This window comes from Malaclemys terrapin, chromosome 9, assembly GCF_027887155.1.
Source record: "Malaclemys terrapin pileata isolate rMalTer1 chromosome 9, rMalTer1.hap1, whole genome shotgun sequence".
NCBI lineage: Eukaryota > Metazoa > Chordata > Testudines > Emydidae > Malaclemys > Malaclemys terrapin.
Window position 1 is genome coordinate 24,020,239 of NC_071513.1, and position 24,069 is coordinate 24,044,307.

General features: G+C 43.5%; 1 protein-coding gene across 2 annotated transcripts in view; it reads right to left on the reverse strand.

Annotated features, from left to right (window-relative positions):
• The window catches only part of OPHN1 (oligophrenin 1), a 128,109-nt gene that overhangs the window by 34,468 nt on the left and 69,572 nt on the right, over window positions 1–24,069 (reverse strand). For both annotated transcript variants that reach the window (XM_054040035.1, XM_054040034.1), the window contains 8 exons: window positions 17,743–17,844; window positions 16,257–16,367; window positions 15,054–15,158; window positions 14,056–14,185; window positions 11,440–11,540; window positions 8,610–8,701; window positions 6,332–6,410; window positions 2,452–2,485 (listed from right to left, as the gene is read on the reverse strand). In XM_054040035.1, coding sequence (XP_053896010.1) covers window positions 2,452–2,485; window positions 6,332–6,410; window positions 8,610–8,701; window positions 11,440–11,540; window positions 14,056–14,185; window positions 15,054–15,158; window positions 16,257–16,367; window positions 17,743–17,844 — 754 coding nt within the window. The remainder of the gene's footprint in view (window positions 1–2,451; window positions 2,486–6,331; window positions 6,411–8,609; window positions 8,702–11,439; window positions 11,541–14,055; window positions 14,186–15,053; window positions 15,159–16,256; window positions 16,368–17,742; window positions 17,845–24,069) is intronic.

Consider the following 24,069-nt stretch of genomic DNA (forward strand, 5'->3'; position numbering starts at 1 on the left):
CTTTTTTCCCCCCCTCTTGAAATTGCTTTAACAGTTGGCTTTTGAATTTTTTAATAAAACTGTAATTTGGAGAGTTCAACCACACATGAATTTCTGCCTGGCAAGAGCTGATCTGTGGCTTCCGGAGTATAGCAAAATCTGCAGTCCAACCTCTGCCAAATCAAAAGAACACAAACTTCCACATATTCTTTATCTACTTTGTTAGATTGCAGAAAATGACAGGATTCTACTTAGATACCATATAGGTTAAGGAGAAGGCAGGTTTTTCTCCCCACTGATTAACCAATAGGTTATCACAGTCTTCCTTGGAGGCTTCAAACAGCGGACAGGTGGAAAAGTAGTTTGCTTTGGGCTAATCCAAACCCTATTGAAGTGAACCAGACTCTTTCCATTTACTTCAGTGGGCACTGAATCAGGCCCCTTAGTTCCTTACAGGAACTAGTCCTGCAACTTTACTCAAATGGATGACCTTTACTCACTAATTCTTCCACTGACTTCAGAAGGATTACTTGTGTAATAAGGGTCACAGGATAAGGCCGCGTACGTGTTTATGTGAGTGATCAATGGCTTCTAACACTGAAACACCTTTCTGTCTGTTGCAAACAGATATTTTGAACGTCTCTCAAATGTTAGTCTTTAATGTGTTTTTATTAGGCAGAGGGATGGGGCTCTGCATATCACCCTTCAGATCAGAAGCAAAATTTGTCCTGAGGAATTCAAATCATGGCTAGAGCTAGTCAGGAAACCAACATTTTTCTGGCAAGAAATACTAATAAAAATAAAATCTGCATTCAATTATTTTTAAAGCTGCAGGAATTTTTGAACCAAATTCTAACTACAAATTTTGGTTTTGACTCAACACTTAGAAATTAAACAAAACATTTTGTTTCAACTTAAAATGGTTTTTCATTTTCAAAAGCAAACATTTGAAATCAAAATTAATACTCTTGTTTCAAATGTTCATGCAGGAAAACCAAACTGTTTCATGAGAAGTGACATTTTGATGTGAAGAAAATTGTTTTTTGACAAATTTGTGTTGTTCTCTGGGAAAAATTTCCACGCCCAAAATTTGAACCAGCTCTAATCCTGGCACAAACTCTCTAGGGAGAACTTGGGTGAATCAGTTAACTGCAGACATCCCACACCTGCCAGCAGGTCAGTAATAAGGACCCTCCCTGCTCAGAGCATTCTTACTGGAAACTTCAGATAGACCAGCTTCCAGGTAGGGCCAAAACAAATGTTAGCAGAGATTCAGTGCTTAGATTGCAGTGAGCTGTGTAGTATCAATTGATAATATCTCTGATTCCAAATTATTAAAACATAGTGTTTATCTGACTGCATTTGTATTACAGACCTAGAAGGAACGTGCCTCAGCACTGCCCAATGATAACTGATCGGTTTGAAGGAGATTCTTCAATCCTAACTGCACACTAATTAAGATAAAGTAGTTTAAGAAAGTGCTCCCCAGCTCTGAGTAAGTGATTGGTCAAGTCAGTCACCACAGGCAGAATGCAGATTTTTCAGTACTCATTGAGGGTACCTGAGTAATAAATCCACATAGCTTTCCAGTCCAATGTACTGAGATATTGGAGGCAGTATGGTTGTAAGGACTTGACATTACTAAGTGAATATGAAATGAAGGGGGAAAAGGTAAGAGGGATAACATTTTAGCAAGATAGAGACAGCTGTCGTGAGCTGTGGGCATGTGCAGATTCAACTTATTAAATATATGCAGTGTCAGAGACAGCACTCACAACCTAGCTCTGATAAGGAGAGATGGGAGAACCTAATGGGGTGTGGCGTTTCAAGAAACCCATAAAACTTTTTATTCTTTTGTTTTACATTTATAACACTTTTTCATGTTTCATGAAACTCTTTTCTCCAGTTAACTGAAACCATATTTTAAGTGGAAATTTAATGTTAATGCCATGTAATTTTCACTAAATGGATGCCTCTGCTTTGCAAACAAATATTCTTGTTTGAAAGCTGTTCTTGTCTAACTTCAATCGCAACTAAGGGGATAAAATTAAAGAAGTCGCACAGCAGCCCAGAACTCATGTTTTGGTGACAACCCAACTAGAACTTGAACCTCAAAGATTCAGAGCTCTGTTCTAAATTTGGAACCTGCATTTTTCTAGATAGGTTGAAATTTACTGCAAATTCTTCCTCCACTTAGGGAGCTAACGGCCTTATCTTGCAAGGTGCTGATCACCCTCAACTCTCACTGAGACCTGAGGGTACTCATCACCCCTCCCCCCGGAGCAGACCCGAGAGATCTTTGGTCCCCTTGTTCACTGAGTTGAGGGAACCAAGGAACACGTGAGCGGGTGTGAGATACAGTCCATCCAGCATACAGCAGTGATGTCCACAGTTGCAAACTAATATATCATACAACATCAGTACAAATAAGATCTTTAATATTTCAGCAGAATAGAACCATGAATTACTCACTTTCTTCCTGTTTTGTGATGGGACTGTGGTAGATCTAAAGAGGAGAGGGAAACAAAAGCAAAAGCAGGCACGAGTTGAGAATAACTTTCCAAGGAGAATACAGCCAGGGAAAGCAAGTCCAAGACATACAGTTTTGTTTAATACTTTTGCTCTCAAAAACAAAGCACTAAACAATATACCACCCTATATTCAAGAAAGGTGTTGCAGGTGTCCATTAGTTTCACTGGGGCACCTGTTTCTCTTGGACACACCCTCCCACACTAATCACAAAGATCCTTTGTTTGTCTCTTAGTAAAAATTAGGTCTGCAAGCTATGCAGCTCGGCAAAATTATATTTACCCAGAATATCAATAAATTGCTTTCTTTACCATTATACTAATAACATGATTTATTAAAGGGTAGGGACGGTTTTGTGGCCTGCAGCATGCAGGGGGTCAGACCAGATGATCATAATGGTCCCTTCTGACCTTAAAGTCTATGAGTCTATACTTTAATAACAATATAATGCACTTCTGTAGCACCTTCCCTCACATAAGACCAAAACCCCTTTACGTACAATAACAAATTACACTGCAGTGGTTGAATACTGGATATTGCTTGAATTCTGAACAGCTGTCCAATATGACCATGGTCATACTCCTTATTATTCAATATTTGCATATATTCACACAAACTACTTTCTCTTTGTCCACAAGAAAGGTAAAGGAATCGCTATGCTTCACATGGACACCCTGTGACAAGGTGTACTGGGTCCTTTGGGGCCTCACAGTCCTACCACACACACCCCAGAAAAGGAGCAGTAAAGGTGGGTCCTCCAGGCCTGCCTAAAAAGGCTGCAGGGAAGCAGCCAATTAGAGCTCAACAGGCTCAGATAAAAGGAGCTGCAGGGCCTGAGCAGATCAGTTCCTGACAGGGACCAGAGAAGCAAGGAAGGTGCTCTTTGCTGGAGTTCAAGGAAGACCCAGAAGATGGGTTCTGTTGACATTGATATTCCATGAGGAAGAACCTCCGTTCTGAGGTAAGGCTACATGGGAAGTGGCCCAGGAAAAAGCAGCAGCAACTATTACAGGAAGCAGCACGTGGCTGCTATTTATAGGGTCCCTGGGTCGGGATTTGAAGTAATGGGTTGGCCTAGGTCCCCCTACTGGCCACTGGCAGGGTTGCCTAAGCCCCAAGGAGGGGATAAGACTTGTTTAGAGGACCAAGTGAAGGGCAGGACTTAAAGAGTCTCCAGGGAGAAAGCCCTGGGGACACTGCTCTATACTAAAGCAGACAGGGACTTAAAGCTAGCCCACAAGGGGCTGAGGACTGAGCCCAGAGACTGGGCTAAAGAGACTGTCAAAGGCACAGGGACAGGTCCTCTTGGACCTTTTGCCCTGGAAGGGGTTTGTTTGTTCACAGGTTGACAGCATGTGCCAGTGGATGAGCCACTGAAGACCCGCCTGGCAAGGGCAACAGCCGACGGGGGCACCGCGAAAAGAGAGAGAGTGCAGATTCACACCCATCTGACAGGGGGCGCTCATGAGAGGTGAGTGCAGACAGTCACACAGCCATATTCACACAGGAAACACAAGCTTTTGCCGCTTACTACTTGTTTCACATTACTTATTATTTGTTATTCTCCTGTTTCAGAAAATTTCAGTCAGCCAGTCATGTAGCACACTGGTTCTCAACCAGGGTTACGCATACCCTGGGGTATGTAGAGCTCTTTCAGGGGGTACGTCAACTCATCTAGATATTTGCCTAGTTTTACAACAGGCTACATAAAAAGCACTAGCGAAGTCAGTACTAAAATTTCATACAGACAATAACTTGTTCATACTGCTCTATACAGTGAAATGTAAGTACAATATTTATATTTCAATTGATTTATTTTATAATTATATATTAAAAATGAGAAAGTGAGCAATTTTTCAGTAATAGTGAGCTGTAGCACTTTCATGTTTTTATGTCTGACTGTGTGAGCAAGTAGTTTTTAAGTGAGGTGAAATTTGGGCTGCGCAAGACAAATTGGATTCCTGAAAGGGGTACAGTAGTCTGGAAAGGATGAGAAAAACTGATGTAGTGAAACAATATCATGTGACATAGGCGATCAACCACACAGCACAAATAGTTGATGAGACTAGTTTGCAAATAAACAATTGTGTAGATTAAAACTTGTTCATATGAATTATTTTGGGAATAACAACTAAATTCACAAAAATCGGGATTGGTTCATGAGTGATCTATGATCCAGAAAAATGTATAAATTCAGAGGATAATTAACGAACAATTAATTATTCAACCACCTCTAGAATTAGGCCTCACAACCTTGCTGGAAGGCAGGTGGGGTGGTATCATCCAGGGCCGGCTCCAGGGTTTCCTACCAAGGGGCGGGAAAAAAAAAAAAGAAAAAAAAAAAAGCTATGATCGCGATCGGCGACAGCTCTACCATCACCGCTTCATTCTTCAGCGGCAATTCGGCAGCGGGTCCTTCCCTCCGAGAGGGACCGAGGGACCAGTCGTCGAATTGCCGCCGAAGAGCCCAACGTGCCGCCCCTTCCCCTTGGCCGCTCCAAGCACCTGCTTGCTGAGCTGATGCCTGGAGCCGGCCCTGGTATCATCCCATAGTTTAGAGATGAAAAACAGAAGCACAGAGGAGTAAAGTGACTTGCCCAAATAGTTAATGGCAGAGTCAGGAAGAACCACTTTCTTTCAACTTCCAGTCGGGTGCTTTAACAATAAGACTAGTCATTTGTTCAGAAGGATGGAAAGAGGCAATGGGCATTTAGAACAGTGCAGGTCTGGGACTCTGAATTATTTTTTAACAAAGCCCTTGATATAACCAGAGACGCTCCTGAATTTGCCAGGACAAAAAGTACTAATTATTACTGCTAGCTTGTCATTCCCTTGGTTATGTATTTCCAGCCTATGCAATTCAATGTGTGGGATCCAGACAAATGTCATTACAGGCATTTGACATCAAACGCCCACATGCATCACTTCTTTACAGCAGTGAGCAGGTTCTGTAAGGAGCACCTAGCAGCCTATCTGATATGCTCCAATCCCCGCACACTCAACCCCATCAAGACAGCTCTGAGTTACTTTGTCCAACACAAGGTCTCTGAGCACAGAGTTAGGTGCCAGTCTTTTTACAGAGATATTGGATAACTCCAGGCTGCTTAGGGAAAAGGAGCAGTCAATGGGCATGGGGAAACGGCAAGAAATGTATTTTGCTATATTGCACATAGCATTCTCTGTTTACAGGAAATTCTGTCTAACAGAAACGTTTATACTGGGCTTGGATTAAAGTAAGGAAACCAATGAAGAAACACAGAAAGTAAGTATCGGAAAATCTCTGGGGTGTGTGTGTAACTCTCTCTCTCTCTCTCTCTCTCACACACACACACACACACACACACACACACACAGGTTGCCACAACTTCAGACAAGAGACTTACAAGCAGGAATATTATGCAGGCAAAACCAAAATTGCTTCAGACAGATCTGAGAGCTATTTGTCTGAGCAACAGAAACACTGGAAGAGTCAGCTCTACTTCTCTATGCCTGCAAGTCACATTTTTATGGGGCCCAACTGATGCCAATCTAAACAGCAGAACTGAAACATCAAATATCAAAGGATACAATTGGACAGGGCAATACGGTAACAGTCCCTGGAATGACCCTGTGAAATCTATTTGTACATACCTACTTGCTAAATTGATACCTCTGTTATGGACCACACAGTAATAGTGATGTTGATCATTTCATACCCAATCTCATGAGAACACCCTAAAAGATGAGCTCTCCAAAAGCGACTATCAATACACTCTTCATCTGTGTGAAATTACACCACTAAAAAGCACATCTATAATCAGACAATAATTCTTTGAATACTCACTGGCTCCTTTCCATCCATGGCCTCCATCCATAGCCGTCTATTAGCTTCTGAAAGTGCTTGCAATGTGATAGTCCCGGCCCTGTCCAGAGAATTAAAGCAAAGGATTTTTTTTTAAAAGACAAAGGAATTTCATCCAAGATTTACAGTTTTTTATGTTTCTGGAGACCACTTAAATACTCAGCAAGAGTGAGTGCAGGTGGCACTTTAAGGAAGTCAGTACACACACATCATTCCAATTATCTATCTATAGTATTTCTAAAGCATATGTCTATCATAAAAAATGGAAGTTACACACGTGCTGATCACACTGGCAAAGCAGGTCCCTAAATCATCTAATTCACACAAGTGTCTTTGTACATTTATCTGCAGTGACTTAATCATGCAACCTAAGGTGTCCAGACACTCTCTCTCTCCCATCTGGTTTTCATAGCTACTAGCCTAGCACATTTTCTGATGTCTTTTCTGATGTTAACACTGTAAAGTCATGTGGTTTCTGAAAAATCATTTCAGTCTGAGTCAGGCTAACTGTTCCTCTCCCCTTCTCCAAGCACTTCAGAGAGATCCCTCTTGGCTTCAGGTGAGAAACTCCTATGTCCTTATTCACCACTCATTAGCACCATAATGCAGAAAAAGACACAAGGAAAATGGGCAGGGGAGAGATAGGTACCGGGGGCTTCTGGCACTGTTAGTATGACTGAACATGCTATAGATATAGAGGTCCCTGTGCAGCGTTCACCCAAGTGAAAAATCCAGTAAGCCAAATGGTAAAAGACTCTGGTGCATGACACAGTGGGTCAAATTCTGCCCGGCTACACCCTAGTAGCCCACTGGAGTCAGTGTAACGAAGGGTAGATTTTGGTCCATGTGTTTGTATCTAATTGCCATCTTATTTGTAGAATTCTTAGGCAGGAGACAAATGATTCTAACATGATGAGATGTTACCTGTTTCCTAATAGATCAGCTTCTTAAGAAAAATCCGAGTGTGCAACTTTATTTCATGTCATACTATACTGTCAAATGCAGCACTGCACTGTACAGTCTATCCATTAACATACAGGGCTGGCTCAGTGTCCTGTGCTGGGGGAGACCTCCCCAACACATCTCTCATCACTGTGGTAAGGAACTGGCCAGAGGTTCAAGAAGTGTGGCCGCTACCAACTGCTGAGGATATGACACAGTCTCTAAGCATGTCTCTACGTTAACCCTTGGTGCTGTCATTAAATCAAACTATGTATTATTATAGTGGGCTAAACTCCTTCAGTATTCCTCCACCTTTATGCAGGTTAGACGCCCTGCCATACCGAGTAAGGACTGAAAGGCTTGGCACTTTGCTATACCCACTGCATAGTTTTACACCCCACATTCTTCCAATATGCACAAATTACGGAAACACCGGGCTTGCCAAAACCTCCGAAACTCACAATCCCTAAAATTTACTTGTGTCAGTCTCACCCTACTCATGTCACTTCTTTTCAAAGGTCAAGATAATTTGCAACCTACTGCTCCAAATGCCTAAATTAATAACACTCAGCATTAGTGCAGGCACAAGAGAATTGATTCAGAAAAGGGAGAAATCCGTCTGAATTTTGGAATTAAGTGGGAATGTCAAAGGCTGAAAGAGTGACAAATGTTTGCCTTTTGTTTTATATTTTTGAGCAGGGTGTCCTTCTCTGGTAAAATAGGATCTGATAAAGTAATCTGCAGTTTGGCGCTTTTTCCTTTGTTGTGGCTTAAGCAGAGACCAAGGCTTCCACAGCACGTGTGACATCCCAGAATTCATTCGTCTATGGGCTGATTCTGCTCCCATGGTAATTAATTAGCATCCCCAGAGAGTTCAGTGGGAACAGGATCAGACTCCCAGTGAGTAAAGTGAAAAATAACCCATGGAGAGAATTTCCAGCTGTACGACTGGCAATATATATGTCGGGGGGAAAGGTATATGGGAAAATATGAGGGTCTCATGCTGGTTGAAGACAATGAGAGTTCAGGGCCCTCAAGTTCTCACAGAAGGTGCTCATCCTTTCACAGTATTAGAAGGCCCCATAAAAAGCCCACTGAATTTAACAGAAAGATGTCCATTGATTTCAATGGGCTTCAGATCAGGCATGAAGATTGTAGCAAGGAAGAACAGCACTGCCCCCTGGTGCATAATATTCCTGCCCATACAAAACAGATTTTAGGCTATTCAGAACAAACACACCCTCACTGAACGCCAAGAAAGTGGCATATTATTTTCAACATGGCAATAACAGAGGAAGTAGCAATCCCTCTGGCTCACCTTTCATTCGTCTCAATATCAAAACAAAACCTCTTGTCTATAGAATCTGTCTTTCTCCTTACGCAGTACTTCAGTGTCAAGTCTGAGGTGCCCTAGAAAGAGAGAGACATTTAAAGCCAAAATTTAAAAAATGCATATAATAGGGATGAGACTTCTCGGGTTCCTTGGATGGAAGGCAATGCCACACGGTCTGTTGAGACATCGGGAGTGACTGTGTAATCCCAATGTCAGCCTTGCTAATCAGATGGCACTTGTAGCATGATAGCAGATGGTTCCTCTCAACATTCCACAAAGCAGATAGATAGCAAGATAGAGATCAACAGCTTCCTAAAACAGGCTTCCTTCATACAATATCAATTAATTATGGGGTTCATGGGATTACAGTGTGAATTGGTGCTAAAAATCCTAGCAACTATTCTTTCAGTATGCCTTATGGCAGAAATGTTGCTTAAAATAGACACTCTTAGGGTACGTCTTCACTACCTTCTGGATCGCTCTGCCGTCGACTCCGGAATTCCACCGCGGCGAGAAGCGGAAGCGGAGTCGACGGGGGAGCGGCGGCCGTCAATCCCACGCCATGAGGACGGGAGGTAAGTCGAACTAAGATACGTCGACTTCAGCTACGCTATTCTCATAGCTGAAGTTGCGTATCTTAGGTCGATCCCCCTGCCACTGTAGACCAGGCCTTAGAGGAGGACTGCTGTAGCCATGTTGATCCCAGGATAGTAGAGAGACAAGGTGGATGAAGTAATATCTTTTATTGGACCAACTTCTGTTGGTGAGAATTCTACAAATAAGATGGCAATTAGATACAGGGCTCTACTTAATCACCTGATTGGGGTTCATGGGTGCTACCTTCACATAAAGTATCAAATTACTAACAGCAGCAATAATGGCCCAGATAGCTTTTTGAAACACCTTTGAAAACAATTTAAGTGGATAAAACTTCATGGGCAAATTTCACACTCATTTACAATAATTGTGTTGTAGGGGGCAGGCCTTGACCCTAGGTTTTAATTACCAGCTGGCAAAAGTAAATTGCAGCCCGTTTATAGCCCCATTCCGGGGTCTTTATGACTTTACAGAAACCATGAAGTCAAGCTTCAGTAACTTTTGCAAACCCATGAGAAGCTAGCCACTGGTGCACAAACCTGGAATGAATTCTCCATCAACAGTTGGCATCTGCATTAGATAGTCTGGATAAACAGTGAAAAGAACCAAAGGGATCAGCACTATTGATAACCTTCCACAGCCTTTTCCTTCTCCCTGGTTATCACTATATGTCTACTGTAAGCCTTTTGGTGGGTTTTTAAGAGCGCTCACTATATGGTTCCCTTTGAAGCTGTATTGGTCTGTTATGCCAGGGGTTACCAAGGGATACCTGAGAACACATGTTACTGACACAATGGGCTGTACAAGTTTGAAAGGGATATTAATCTGTATTATTGCAAGCCCCTACATGCTTTAACATTATTTTGCCGCATATCTTTACATAGGGTATGTCAACAGTTCCATCTAGTCAATGTGTTTGGATGACTTCACTCTCCTAGGGGTTTCCAGAAAAAGATTTTATTTTACTACTGCAACAGGCAATCAGTTGCCAAAGAGCAGGAATTATGAAGTCTCAAATTGGAGAATTTCATGCTATGATTTGAAGTCTCCATGGGCTGCAACCCCATGCAAAGATGAGGATGGATGGGAGCTGTATTGCGGAAGAATTCCATAGATTTTGTTGGACTCATTGGCTGCATTTTGGCCAGCCATTGTCTATCAAGCCTTGTATCCTACACCCTCTATTTCACAGTGAGCAACAGTAGAAGACTGACAGACAGCAGCTGAAGCACCTACTGAAAAATCTCTGAGAAGGATGAAAAAAGATCCCAAAATTGTTGTTTTATAGCGTGGTGTAAAGATGCTAAACCCCAACCCCTGACTGCTCCCACCCACTGTACATCTTCAATTTACTTAGCAACTAATTCCTGAAGAGAGGAATCCATAATCATGAACCAAAGGGTCCTTTAACAGGAGCAGACAGAGAGGGGGCATTATGGAGCCATTCAAATAACCTTGCTAATTCAAGTACTGTCAACAATCATCAGAGGCATCAGTGCAAGTCAGGTTGTCTTTTCAAAAGAAAATGTCACGTGTTCACAACTGGTTTGCCAGAGAAAACATGCAAGCCTGCCTGTGCTGCAAAGCCTGAGGAACTCTAGGTATGACGCACGCACTGCCCAAATTCATAGGTGAGGAACAAAGTGGCTTAATCTATGACTGATCAACATGTAAATTACATGCAGAAGGGAATAGCTAATAGTATGTGTAGGAAGGCGAGCAATGAATGAGAAAGGTTTGAGACTGGAGCATCAGATCCCTTCTTGATGGGCAGATGTAGTGGTTTTATTAAGTGAACCACCACTGGAATTCATTGGCATTGATGCTGGTGATCTCAGCAGAGGAGCCATGTCCGATCCAGGCCATGGAAAGTGAACTACTTTTCCCCGGCAGGGGTGCTTCCTGCAGATCAGCAGTATTCAAGGAATTGTGTGTGTGTGGCTGGGGGAATGTCTGTGGTATATCTGTTCTGTGGCTACAAAGAGGCCTTCCATCTCCAGAGGTGTCAATCCAGCACTTAAATTAACTAGCAATACTTTTTAAGAACTGGAATTGTGTACATCACTGCTTCATACAACAGGGATGGAATGTACCTGTTCTATAGATATTTATACTTGTACTTCCTCAGAGAAGAAACAAGTCAGAATAGAAGGAAATGAGGCAGAACCTGCTGACTGTCAATGGTTGCAGAGATATCTCTTATAGGGAATCCACTCACTTGCTTAGCTCCAGACTTCTGCTCCACTGGAGTCATTCTTAGCATCTTTGACTCCTTCTCATACTGGCAATAATATTTCACCCAAGATATGCCCAGTGCCCCTATAAAAACACAAAGATAGTCAAGAGTCAATAGAGAGCATGCATGAGTTTGATTGCCAACTCTTTGGGGTAGGAATTATGTTTTCCTGTGTGTTTATACAGCACCTGGCACAACAGGGCTCTGATCCTGATTGGGGCTCACAGGCATTACCTCAATATAAATAATGAACAGTAATAATAATGGTCAAGTGCATCGTTATATCCTGCAGCCTGATATAGTGATGCACTTGGCCATTATTATTACTGTTTATTATTTATATTGAGGTAATGCCTGTGAGCCCCAATCAGGAACAGAGCCCTGTTGTGCCAGGTGCTGTATAAACACACAGGAAAACATGGAGCTCTATTTGCCGCATTGCCAGTGACAGAAGCAGCAGTAACTAGGGAGGAAAGTAAGCACTGGGTAAAAGTTAGCACCAGCCTCCTCAGAAGGAAAAGCTGATGAAAGGGCATTTGTGTGACTCTGACGTGGCAAACCAAACAGGACTGGGAAATCTAGGCCAAGAAGTACACAGGCAACATCCTGGGGGATGAGGGGTGGGCTTGGAGGGGCAGGGGGGAGTTAATATGTTTGTTTGTTTGTTTTTAAATGGACACTACTATTTTTTTCCTTACTGACAACTTTTTGTTGACAGAATAAACACAATAGCACATTAAAATATCATCTTACATCTACATTTACGTTACACCACAATTTAGTTTCCACTCTTCTTCCATTGTCTTAATTGAAGCACTCTGTTCCTGATGTGCCTCAACTCCCCCCCCCCCCGCCAAAAGAACAAAAGAACCAATTGAACTATTTCAAATATCTTGTTTTTTCTTTAACCAATTCATAAGAAACGAATTTAAAGGCAATAAATATAGTTCATTATTATGCAGGAATGTACAAAGTTTCCTTGTGGTCTAAAATGACTGTGTATACGTATGTGTGGTTTTTTTAAACACAAGACTAGTTGATAGTCTTCTATGAGCAGCCAATATTTGCCCTGTTTACATAAATATATCAAACGAGCCATTTACCGAATTGGCAGCCCCAACCCAATATCCTGCATAGTGGCTACCTTGTAGGAATCTGACCTGAGATTGCAAAGTTGTCAATGTTTGTGCTTATATAACTAACCCACTGCCACATGCACATACAAAGAGTGATTATCAGCAGGGGATTGAACCCCAGCCTTCAACACTGGCCCCTGTCAACTACTAGCAGTCAGTAAGTAATAGGTTTTTATCCTAGCAACTAGAGACCAGCTCATATGCAATAGGTGGGAGTATTACAACTCATGCAACAAGTGGAGTCACGTATGACCTGTCCAGAAGAAAGGTACGCGAGATGGAAGAGGCCAGAAAAATGTGACACTCGCATTATAAATATTGGTGCATTACTTACATACTTGGAGGTTGTGAATATGAACATCTATAAGAACAAAGGAATGGAATGTGTTTTGGCCAACATGCTATATATAACAGCTCTTCTGTCTTTCAGAGTACAAGAACTACTATTTTCAGACACATGAAGTGCCATGTTTCCACAGGAGCAGTGGCTAAATAAAATAACAGCTTATCTGTCTCAGTTATGTCTGGAATTGAATTGTCATTCTCTTTCTCACAATCCCAAAGGCGGAAGATACACCTAGGCCTTTTCATCTGCCCCGGATATCTGCTCTTGCAACCCTTTTAATATATCAGATTGTTTATTTGTACAAGTCCAAATACTAACACTCACTCAAACCCTCGACACTGCCAAAAGTGGGGTGAAAGAATATCTGGAGGAAATGGGAGGAGTTCAACACCCACAGTGTCTCTACCAAATTAACATCAGGAGCTTGATACGGGCTTTCTCTGCAACATATAATTTACAGCCTCAACTGAACTATTAGTGGACGTAGTATAATCTTGATAGAAAAGGAAAGAATAGAATAGATTTGGACTCCAGCACTTCAGACTCAAGCTTTAGACTCCAGCCAGTGGTAGTGCAGCCATTCTGTAGCTCACACTGAGATAGATGGGCACTGAAACCTTTCTTATTAAGCAAGAGAATATTGATAAGGATACCAAGTTTATTCTGGTAAAGAATGGCTAAATCTCAGTCCTCCGAGCCACAGTCTCGTAAAACGGATTATTAAATCTCACCCAGACAGTCACCAGAGAAAAGGCAATTAGCATCTTGAAAACATGTCTCAGACCAAAAATGGCATCTGTAACCGTGTCTGCCACACCCACACCAAGACTACACTGCATTTACAGCTAGCTCGGGATCATGATCGGATCTGTAAGGCAGTAGGTACAAGGTGGATGGGAGATATGAACCCACTTGCTTCGGGCTCAGTGACTAGCATACCCAACAGCTAAGGCACACCCATACAAACATCCCCATGGCTATAACAGCTATAAAAATAGACTCTTGGCGGCAAGCTGAATGAAGCTTAGAGTTGGATGCATAACCAGGCAAGCAGTACAACCTACAGCTGGACCCTACACTTGTTTAATGTATACAGATGTGCACACAGGCCATTACATTTCTCCTGAGTGTACAGATAACCCTCTATGGTTGGCTTCCCGGGTAGCTTGCAGGTCAGAGGAGCTTCTTTCATCCTTTTCTTCAGGTCTTCCAACTCCTCTCGCGTGCTGGAAAAGTGATTCCTCGTCTGGTGAGAGAACAAAAGAATGATGCTTGAACATGGGCAAACAAATCTGGTAGCTGGCCCCCAAGTTTCCAATGGGCACTCAAAATGCATTGTCAGCATGCACAAAATGCCACACACCCACTTTTGTGGGAATGATCAGTGGCACATTGAAAAGATGGCATCAAAAAACCCCAAGCCCTGAAGCTAGCAGAAAAGTTGGCCCATAATGGTGAGTGGCCAGGGTTGAACATCATATGCATAGAGCTGGCGACATGGTGGCTGAGGAACATAATGTGTCACGATTGAGGGTAGCTTTTTGTTCTTTAATATGAAGAGCTGACAACAGAACATTTTAATGCCAGAAAGATGAGGCACCTGAACTCCTGCTTTGAGTTATCAATACAGAGTGAATGTTGGCCATGTAAGGGTACAAATCTTTTTACAGTGTAATTAACCATTGACACAGCTTACAAGGGCTGTGGTGGATTCTTGTCACATGAAATCTTTAAAATCAGGATTGGATACCTTTCTAAAAGATATACCCTATCGCAACCACAAGTCAATGGGTTCGATACAGAAATTACTGAGTGAAATTCTATGGGCTGCGTTATGCAGATGGTCAGAGTACATGATCACAGGAGTCCCTTCTGGCCTTAAATCTATGAAATATGCTGTAGTAGCACCTGTAGGCTGTTCTTGCTAGGAAGAAAGGAATTTATGGACAGAAGGCATTTTTATGAAGGAAAGAGCATTTTTGTGTCCCTCCCAGAAAGCAAACAAGGGTTGTCCATCCTGCATGGGAAAGGTTTTTATGCCAGAGGCATTTAGATGCATGGCAGGACTGAGAGCTTGCATATGAGAGTGTGTGTGCAGCTGGACAGGAACTTACATTCTGTAGGCTGAGCTGAAGCTGCTGTTTATAAGGGAGGAAGTCCTGCGTGAGTTCGACTGTCAGGTTGTTGTATGTAAAGAGGCTGTGAAGAAAGGCCAACACCTGTGCAGGAAGGAAAGGTAATGGATTAGCCTTTGTGTTAAAGACAATAGTATTAAATCAGGCAAAAGGTGGTGAGAGAACAGTTTTAATTAAATCAAACCTGTTGTGATCTTTACAGTCAAACAGAATTATTAACAGCCATAAAATAAAATATACATTCAGGTGAGAGGAATCCAATGCAGATTGGATTTGTATCCAGTGCTCTGACAGTGAAAGTATTAGTAATTGCTCAGGTAGTGATTTTTTTAAAAAGTATAATCTATACATATGTCTCATAGTATCACCTGATCATACTATGCTCTTATTAGCTCAGACACAGGCCACATCCACATGTCCTACCCAGTTATGCTGTAAGCAGGATCGCAGAAAGAGGGGCATTGGTGGTGTTACACATTTTCATTCTCCCACAATCCTGGGGGCAGATGGGGACATAGTTCACTGGCCACAACAGCCCCCAGAGCCATGAGAAGTCTGTGCCACCACAAATGACAGCTATGATCCTATGGATGTGTATTGCCTATCTCAGTAAAACGCTATCAGTAATGAAAGACTGCACTGGAAGAACAATGAATACACCCTCGGTTCTATGGAGAGTCCCTCCTTATGTACACTTACCCAGAGGAGGTCCTGCTCTAGGGTACAGTTATTCATTCAACCAGCACAGTGAACTGTGAACTACAGGCTCCCTGTTAAAGTGACGAGCCTGCACCAGACAGGTCTGTACCACAGCAGGCAGCTGGGCCAGCAGGCATCTCTCCCTTTAGTGTCACTCTTCAAGGGCTACTACTTCTCACCACATGCACGGTGAATGGGGCAATCCTTAGCAAAATCTGTGGCAATCTCCAGAGTCTGGCTCGTTAGGCACATTTCACTTTTAGGGCTAAAAGAAGACCTCACTGTTCTTTATCTTCATGAAGCAGCAGCAGAGGTAGCGAAACAACCGATTGCTAACTCTGTACGTTTGGCTTTGACTCATTATAGGGACCTACGTGGAATCGTTAATAGGACAGGATCCAATTTGACTATTTCCCACCCCTCCTTGCTCACATGGGCAAGTCAATAAATGTGAGTGTGTGATGATAAAAAGGAGGCACTTACTGGCTCCACAATACTGAACTTCTTGCTCTCCTGCACTTCCTGGATCTGGTACACATACTCCAGGGACGACTCAAAGAAATTGTGTCTTTCTTTATTAACCTGTAAGTCAGCCTGTGTGAGAGGGGGATGGAAAAAAATCACATAAAAGAATAATAATTCTTTAGTGGTGTCTGTATATTTGCCTGCAAGTGATAGCTATTACTTCTCAAGCCATGAAATAATCCAACCCAGGTTTTGAATGCTTTATGGGGACCATATCTGACTGGAACATAGGTCACATTTCCCATTAGAATTTCTCCTAGCTGCATCCCATACGCTCATATGAATTCAGAGCTTAGTGCCACTCTGCAAGGAATAAGGCTTTTTTTTTAAAGTGCATTAGTTTTTGTGAAAGGTGCCAGACTGCAGTTCCACATCTAACCACAGAACCAATACAGCACAGGCACAGACAATGCAAGTGTAAGAGTGTCCCTGCTCACACACCCATGGACAGGGTCGGCTCTAACTTTTTTGCCGCCCCAGGCAAAAAAGAAGAGCGCCGCCCCTCCGAACCCCCCCCGCGAGTGCTGCCGAAATCCCTGCCCCCCAGCACCACGCCACCCGAAGCCCCGCCCCCCAGCGCCGTGCCACCCGAAGCCCCGCCCCCTCCGAGCGCCGCACCGCGCCAGCCCCCCTCCAAACCCCGCTCCGAGTGCCGCGCCACCGAATCCAAAAAAAAAAAAAAAAAAAAATCGAGCGCCCCCTGTCCTAGGTCTCTTCGGCTTGAGCTAAAGGACCAAGTGAGTTAGCTGAGGCAGCAGCAGACTCAAATCTAGCTACTAGAGGGCCAGAGAGACATCTAGCCACTAGAGCAGGGGCGGGCAAACTTTTTGGCCTGAGGGCCCCATTAGGTTTTGGAAATTGTATAGAGGGCCAGTTAGGGGAGGCTCCTACCCCGGGACTCCTGCCCCATCCACCCCTCCTACTCCCTTTCCCCTGACCGTCCCTGGAACCCCCGCCCCTGACTGCCCCCATCACCCCATCCAACCCGGGCTCTGTAGCTGCGCTGCCCCAGGAGCTTGCAGCCCCGCTGCCCAGAGCGTTGTGCCAGTGACGGGGCGAGCTGAGGCTGCGGGGGAGGGGGAACAGCAGGGGAGGGTCCGCAGGCGAGTCTCCCAGGGTGGAGGGTCCTGCGGGCCGGATGTGGCCCGCAGTCCGTAGTTTGCCCACCTCTGCACTAGAGGGCCAGAGAGACATCTGTGTAAGCATGGATTACACCAGCTTCCCTAGATTGCCTTGTCAATGTGCTTCAAACTTGATCTGAAATGACTACCCCCTGGAATGAGAGAGAAGTTGAGTTTCGATGGACCATTCCCATCAAAAGAAACGTTACGCAGATTTAATCTTTATTGAAAGAGACGTGTATTGGACAGGAGTCCAATGTACCTGCTATTACTTCTTCTAGACTCCAAGAAACAGAAACTTTTAAGGAAAATTTCACACTTGCCTCCTGTAACTGGGACTCTTTCTTCTTAGACGATAAATGCAAATGGCGGTCCAGCATGGAATAAAACTTCTCGCCGTCCTTCTCAAACTTTTTTTTCCTTTCCTAGAGATTGAAGAGTTGACACAGAACTGGATGGTGAGAATTAGTTTGGCCTCTTTAGGTAGGAACAATGCAACCGTGTCAAAATTCATTGTACAATATAATACTATCATGAAAAAAAATGATGGGCCCATCAAAGTCGGGGGCCACCTTATATTTTCCATGTCTATTTCTTCTTTCTCCAGCCAGTTCCATACACTGCTCTCAAATACACACAGTAACAGCTCTGGCAATACTTCACGGTACAGACACATTCAATATTTTCTATTATCATCAGCACAGCATAAGGCAGCCCTGCTGGAGAGGTTTCTTTCAATGAGCTTCCAACTTGTCAACTTTTTTGCTTTTAACTTGAAACTTATTAATGAGAGAAAACAAATATACACTGTTTGCTGATATTTTACTCATCTACAGATCAAACAAAAACTGGCTAAATGCTTTAATACCAAAGACACACCCAGAACAATTAAAGATTTATTAGGATTTCAGTGTTTTCCAGGTTTTGAAGCTTTTTGTAAGTATTTGCATTCTAAGCTGTATCAAAGCTGAAGCAAAAGATTAAATAACAGTTGGAAAGGGCTAACACAGGCCTTTGATTTCACTGTATATTTACTGTCTTTGTTGGAATCAGAGATTGTCAGCCTTGCCTTTAATATCATATGTTAGGCCTTGGCTACACTTACCAGGTAGTTCGACGGCTGGAAATCGAAGTTCTGGGTTCGACTTATCGCGTCTAGTCTGGACGCGATAAGTCGAACCCGGAAGTGCTCGCCGTCGACTGCGGTACTCCAGCTCGGCGAGAGGAGTACCGCGGAGTCGACGGGGGAGCCTGCCTGCCGCGTGTGGACCAAGGTAAGTTCGAACTAAGGTACTTCGACTTCAGCTACGTTATTCACGTAGCTGAAGTTGCGTACCTTAGTTCGAATTGGGGGGGGTAGTGTAGACCAAGCCTAAGTCACACTGTCTGAGTAGACCAGTTCAGAGGAGTGTTACAGCCAAAAAAAAAAATGACATCCATGTTGTCATGGTTATTGTGGGATCCTCAAAATCCTACTGGGAGTTTCATATACGTTGCCCATATCTTCTTATTGATCACTATTATATATTAAACACACACACATATTGGTCAAGAAAGAAACCTTGACTGTGCATGAACTTAACAAATTTCAGAGTGGTAGCCGTGTTAGTCAGTATCAGCAAAAAAAAACCAAGTACTTGTGACACCTTAGAGACTAACAAATTTATTTGGGCATAAGCTTTCGTGGGCTAAAACCCCCTTCATCGGATGCATGCAGTGGAAAATACAGTAGGAAGACATATATACACAGAGAACATGAAAAAATGGGTATTGCCATACCAATTAAGGTGGGTAATAGCCCACCTTAATTGATTAGTCTTGTTACAGTTGGTATGGCAACACCCATTTTTTCATGTTCTCTGTGTATATATATATCTTCCTACTGTATTTTCCACTGCATGCATCCAAACTTAACAAAGTTACCAATAATTTTACTGGTGCCACCATAGAAAAAAGATCCAGATGAGGCCAGAAAAGAGATACTAGTATCAGGAGGGTGAATGCAGTAACACTCAGAGAGAAGTTCAGCTGAGAAGCTGTGCCTCCACCACACAATGGTTGTGAAATCATTGAAGAGAGTGGTTTTCCCAAGATGATAGTCTTTTGAATGTCAAACAGGCAAACATTCACTCCAAACTGGAAAATGAACCATTCTGTGGCTGGTGACTGTTGGTAGACCTCATTAGTAAAAATCAGTCAAGACAGTAGCCTCAATTATAGCTCCAAGCAGACAAGAGGAGGCTTACGCATATCAAAGGACAGGTCCTCGAATGCCAAAAAAACTTCTCTCTCTCCCTGTCAAACTGCTTGGTCTATTTGTCAATTCGGGTATTTGAAAACCTAGGCAGGAAAGCAGCGCTGGAAAATCCAAAACCCAGGAGGACTTACTGATCCCCCTAAACACATTCACACAAAGCCTTGCCATTCTCAATCTCCTGCTCCTGGTACACCCAGTCCAAATGCCTGTCCCTCTACTTGTTTTAAAAGAACATATTACACTAGGCCAAGCTTGGCAAAAGGAACCATTTATAGAAACAACACAACCCATTGCTGGGCTCCCTTAGCTGCCATTTCAGATATCAGTATCTGGATGAGGGCGTTCTCTCTTACAACCCAGCTTCTCCTACTGCTTGATCTTGCAATGAGGTCATAATCCTGCATTGGTGGCAGAATAATATGCTGCTCTGGGAATTACTGGGAGGGCACTAATTCAACATTCTGACTTCGCTATGGGATCACATGATTCTGGGGCTGGGGATGGTGGTGGCAATGGAAAACTGGGGAGGAGATATCCCTCTTTCTCACAAAAATATTGTGAATGATCAGTAAAAGTAAGAAGGCTGCGGCTATGCCTCCCATAACAAGAAAGAAATGGAAAGGTTGGTATCCGGCTATGTTCCTCTGACATCATTACTTTAATGCTGCTGGGACTTCTATGATGTAAGGGCACCTAGACACTTGATTGAGCATCTTTTTATATGATTAAATCTGAATAAATAAAAGTAGCAGGGATCTGATAAGCTATCAATGCTTCTGAAACCTCACAGATGCACAGGAACTTCAAAGAGGCCTCAATCTGGCCTCTAATTTTGTGCCCTCTTTCACCTGTGGGCACAAATGAGCAGGCAGCATCACAGATGCAATCAGCCAGACATCAACATTCATTGCTTATCTCCTGAAATTGAATGCCATCTGCAGTTGATCAAAAACACGAACACAAAATGAGAGGCTTCTTTTGAAAATCTGGTCCTCTTTTCCTCCTTTAGTGAGTCCTTGTTCTATGAGGTTCCCCTCCCCATTCTACTTTCACAGGCTGTAAGTCTGTAAAGCAGGGCATACTACTACCCATCCGGGACCTTGGGCCTTGGATTGACATGGGCGGCCTCAGCCCAACCTTCTGATTTCCTATTCACTCTGAGAAGCAGAAACAGACAGGGAAGGAATAAGGGGTGTGGACCACAGACAGCTAGTCCCAATAATTTATCAGGCCTAGACTTGCCAACTTTCTAATCGCACAAAACTGAACACCCCCGCACCGCTTGTTCTATCCCCCCCTCCCTCCATTGCTCGCTTTCTCTCACCCTCACTCACTTTCACTGGACTGGGGAAGGGGTTTGGGGTGCGGAAGGGGGGTGAGATCTCCAGCTGGAGGTGTGGGTTCTGCGCTGGGGCCAGGGATGAAGAGTTTGGGGTGTGGGAGAGGGCTGGGGGTTGGGGTGTGCGGGCTGTGGGAGGGAGTTTCGGTGCAGGAGGGGACTCCGGGCTGGGGCACAGGGTTTGGGTGCGGGAGAGGGTTCAGGGTCCTGGTAGCACTTACCACGGCTCCCAGGAAGCGGCCACCAGGTGCCTGCAGCTCCTAGACGCATGGGTGGCCAAGAAGGCTCTGTGCACTGCCCTTGTGCCTGCAGGCGCCGCTCCTGCAGCTCCTATTGGTTGCTGTTCCTGGCCAATGGGAGCTGCGGAGCCAGCACTAGGCGCAGGGGCAGAGTGCAAAACCTCCCTAGCTGCCCATGTGCCTAGGAGCTGCAAGGACCTGATTGCCACTTCTGGGATCCGTGTGGAGCTAGGGCAGGCAGGGAGCCTGCCTTAGCCACGGGCCCCCTCTGCGCCGCTGACCGGAGCAGCCGGGGTCCCTTTTCGACCGGGTGTTCCGGTCGAAAACCGGACACCTGGCAACCCTAATCAGGCCCAGCTGCTGAGTACAAAAGCAGAAGTAAGTAAGTGATGAGACTCTGTTAGGGGAGAGACCAGGCCCAAGAGAAGAGCAAATGGTGCGCTCTTGCTTGAGCCCGAGAAGGAAACAGATTTTCTTTTTAATAATCCTGGGAAGAGAAGCACATTTATGGGTACTATTATTGGACTGCTACTGAATCCTGGAAAAAGAAAGGCCATGTTGTGTTAGACAGACAGAAAGACCTGGAGTCTGTTTATTTGCTCAGATGCAGACCGTTCACATTCCTGAGGACAGACAGCCCACACCACTACAGTCTGTTACCAACCTCAGTGCCCATCTCAATCAAGCAAAAGTTAAAAATATAAATTAAACTACCACAGCAGTTACTCTGCCTCCCACTGTAAAAGGCCGTGAATATTCAAGTCTATGTCACAGGGAGCAGAGATAGTACTGGCTACCATTCTGAGAAAAATATTTCTGGCCCCCTACAAGGTTCCATTTCCCACATCTTCTTCCACCACTGTTGTCAACTCAATAACTATGAGAAAATGATGCCATCCTTGTGGAGGCACCAACTGTTGCAATCTTTGAGCTTGGCGACTGTGATAGGCTCTCACCTGCAAAGGTATTTGAATAGACATATAGTTACTGCAGCACAGGGACCCATTGAAGCCAAAAGATCTCTATACTGTACTTCCAAATGTCACCAGTTGCAAGGTCAGGACATAATAATTTGGAGTCAGCAAATTCATGCCTCAAAATAAAGAAAAGCTCAGTTGTCAAGTCTAGTGAATGAGAGAAAGAGGAAGAACTAGTAATAGTGAAATCTGAATAGAAAAGCACTTCTGCTGAAGAACTGGCACAAAATACTGGCAAAACAAAAGCAAACCCCGGCTGCTAAAACTCAATCCAAAACCACACAGACTCAGGGATGTTAATCTCAATTATTATTTAAACAAACACGCTCCCAAACCATCCATTCATACCCCAAGGCACCACACCAACAAAGCTAGGAGCATAAGTGGTATTTCATTTTTAAAACAATGGTCCACAAAAATGTGCTAGGCTTTTTGCACCATTTTTCATAGAAGTGTTTTAAAATAAAGCTACATGGAAGTCTGATTACTGCTGAACCACTGGTGTTGGATTATAGCTTCCATGCTTCCCTTCTATTTACTATATCAGGCATTAGGGCTTGGCAAAGATATTTTGGTACATGTACAGTACAGTACAAATATGAGGTCATGTACAAACTTACAGTCCACATACAAGCTTTAAAGCAGTTTGGCAAATACCTTTCTCCAAAAACACTGTGCAAGACTGAAAATGTGTAAAGAATGGAAAGAAATATCTGTGGGACATTGCTTGTTCTTTCCAGGCTAGAGGACTCCTGCCCTATTTCTAAGAAGTAATAAATAGCTGAAAAAAAATCAATTTAGCCTGTCGATTCCAGCTTGAGTTCTATACTCAAGAGGCAGTTCCTGGAACATTCACGCCTGTCTATTCTGGCGAGAGTCATATGTAAGAACAACAAATACTCTCTGCTCCACCCACTTGCAATGAAACTGCCAGTTTACTCAGTATTTTTCATGGGTCACTAGGGAGCTAAGAAGTGGTCAGAATCAGATTTAACTATGTTTTATGCTTGAAATAAGTAAAAGAAAAAAAATCACAGTCAATATAAAAAAATGAAGGCACACTACTGTGGTGACACAATACAACTTAAATGCTGCCGACAGACTTCAGTCAATGGAATCTTTGAAGAGGAAGAACATGGGTTGATATGTAAATGGAAGATGTGACAACCAAAGCAGGTCCAGTTTTGCATGACAGGATAGAATGTTCTGGAATACCATGTCCTCCTTTTCCATGACTCCCAGCAAGAAACAGAAGGAGTACATGTTTCTGGATTATTGTAGTGTGCGCAGAGTCAAGTGATACTGTAGCAGATAAGTGAACTCACCAGTCAGTGAAAAACCATTACTATGTATATGCACAATTGAGTTAAGGATTCTCATGACTTGTGGCATTAGCTCAGATTGGGCAGTTCTCTCCAGGCAAATGCAATCTACCTTTATGGTGGTGGAAGATTACTTCCATATAAAAGCCTGCAGGAGTGAGAGAAGGACCTTTTGTATATCAGGAATGGAAATGCCATTGCCAGCTATAGTCAGTCAATTCTTTCAGAAACTGCTCTTTTCTTCCATAGTTTACCTGCCATCTAGTATAGTGGACACTCCACACCACGACATGCACAGGGAAACAAAACGAGCGGAGGTTTTCCTCATGATTTGAGGAGATCGAGCTGACACACACAGTGAGTTAAGAAAGCAATTGCTGCCATGTGAAAACATGAATAGCACAAAACTGAATTTTTGGCAAATAAAGACAGAGGATGCCAATCATTTTGCACTCAGGCTACTTAACATGAGATTAAAAACCAGGAGGACACACTAAAAACCCCACCCTAATTTGG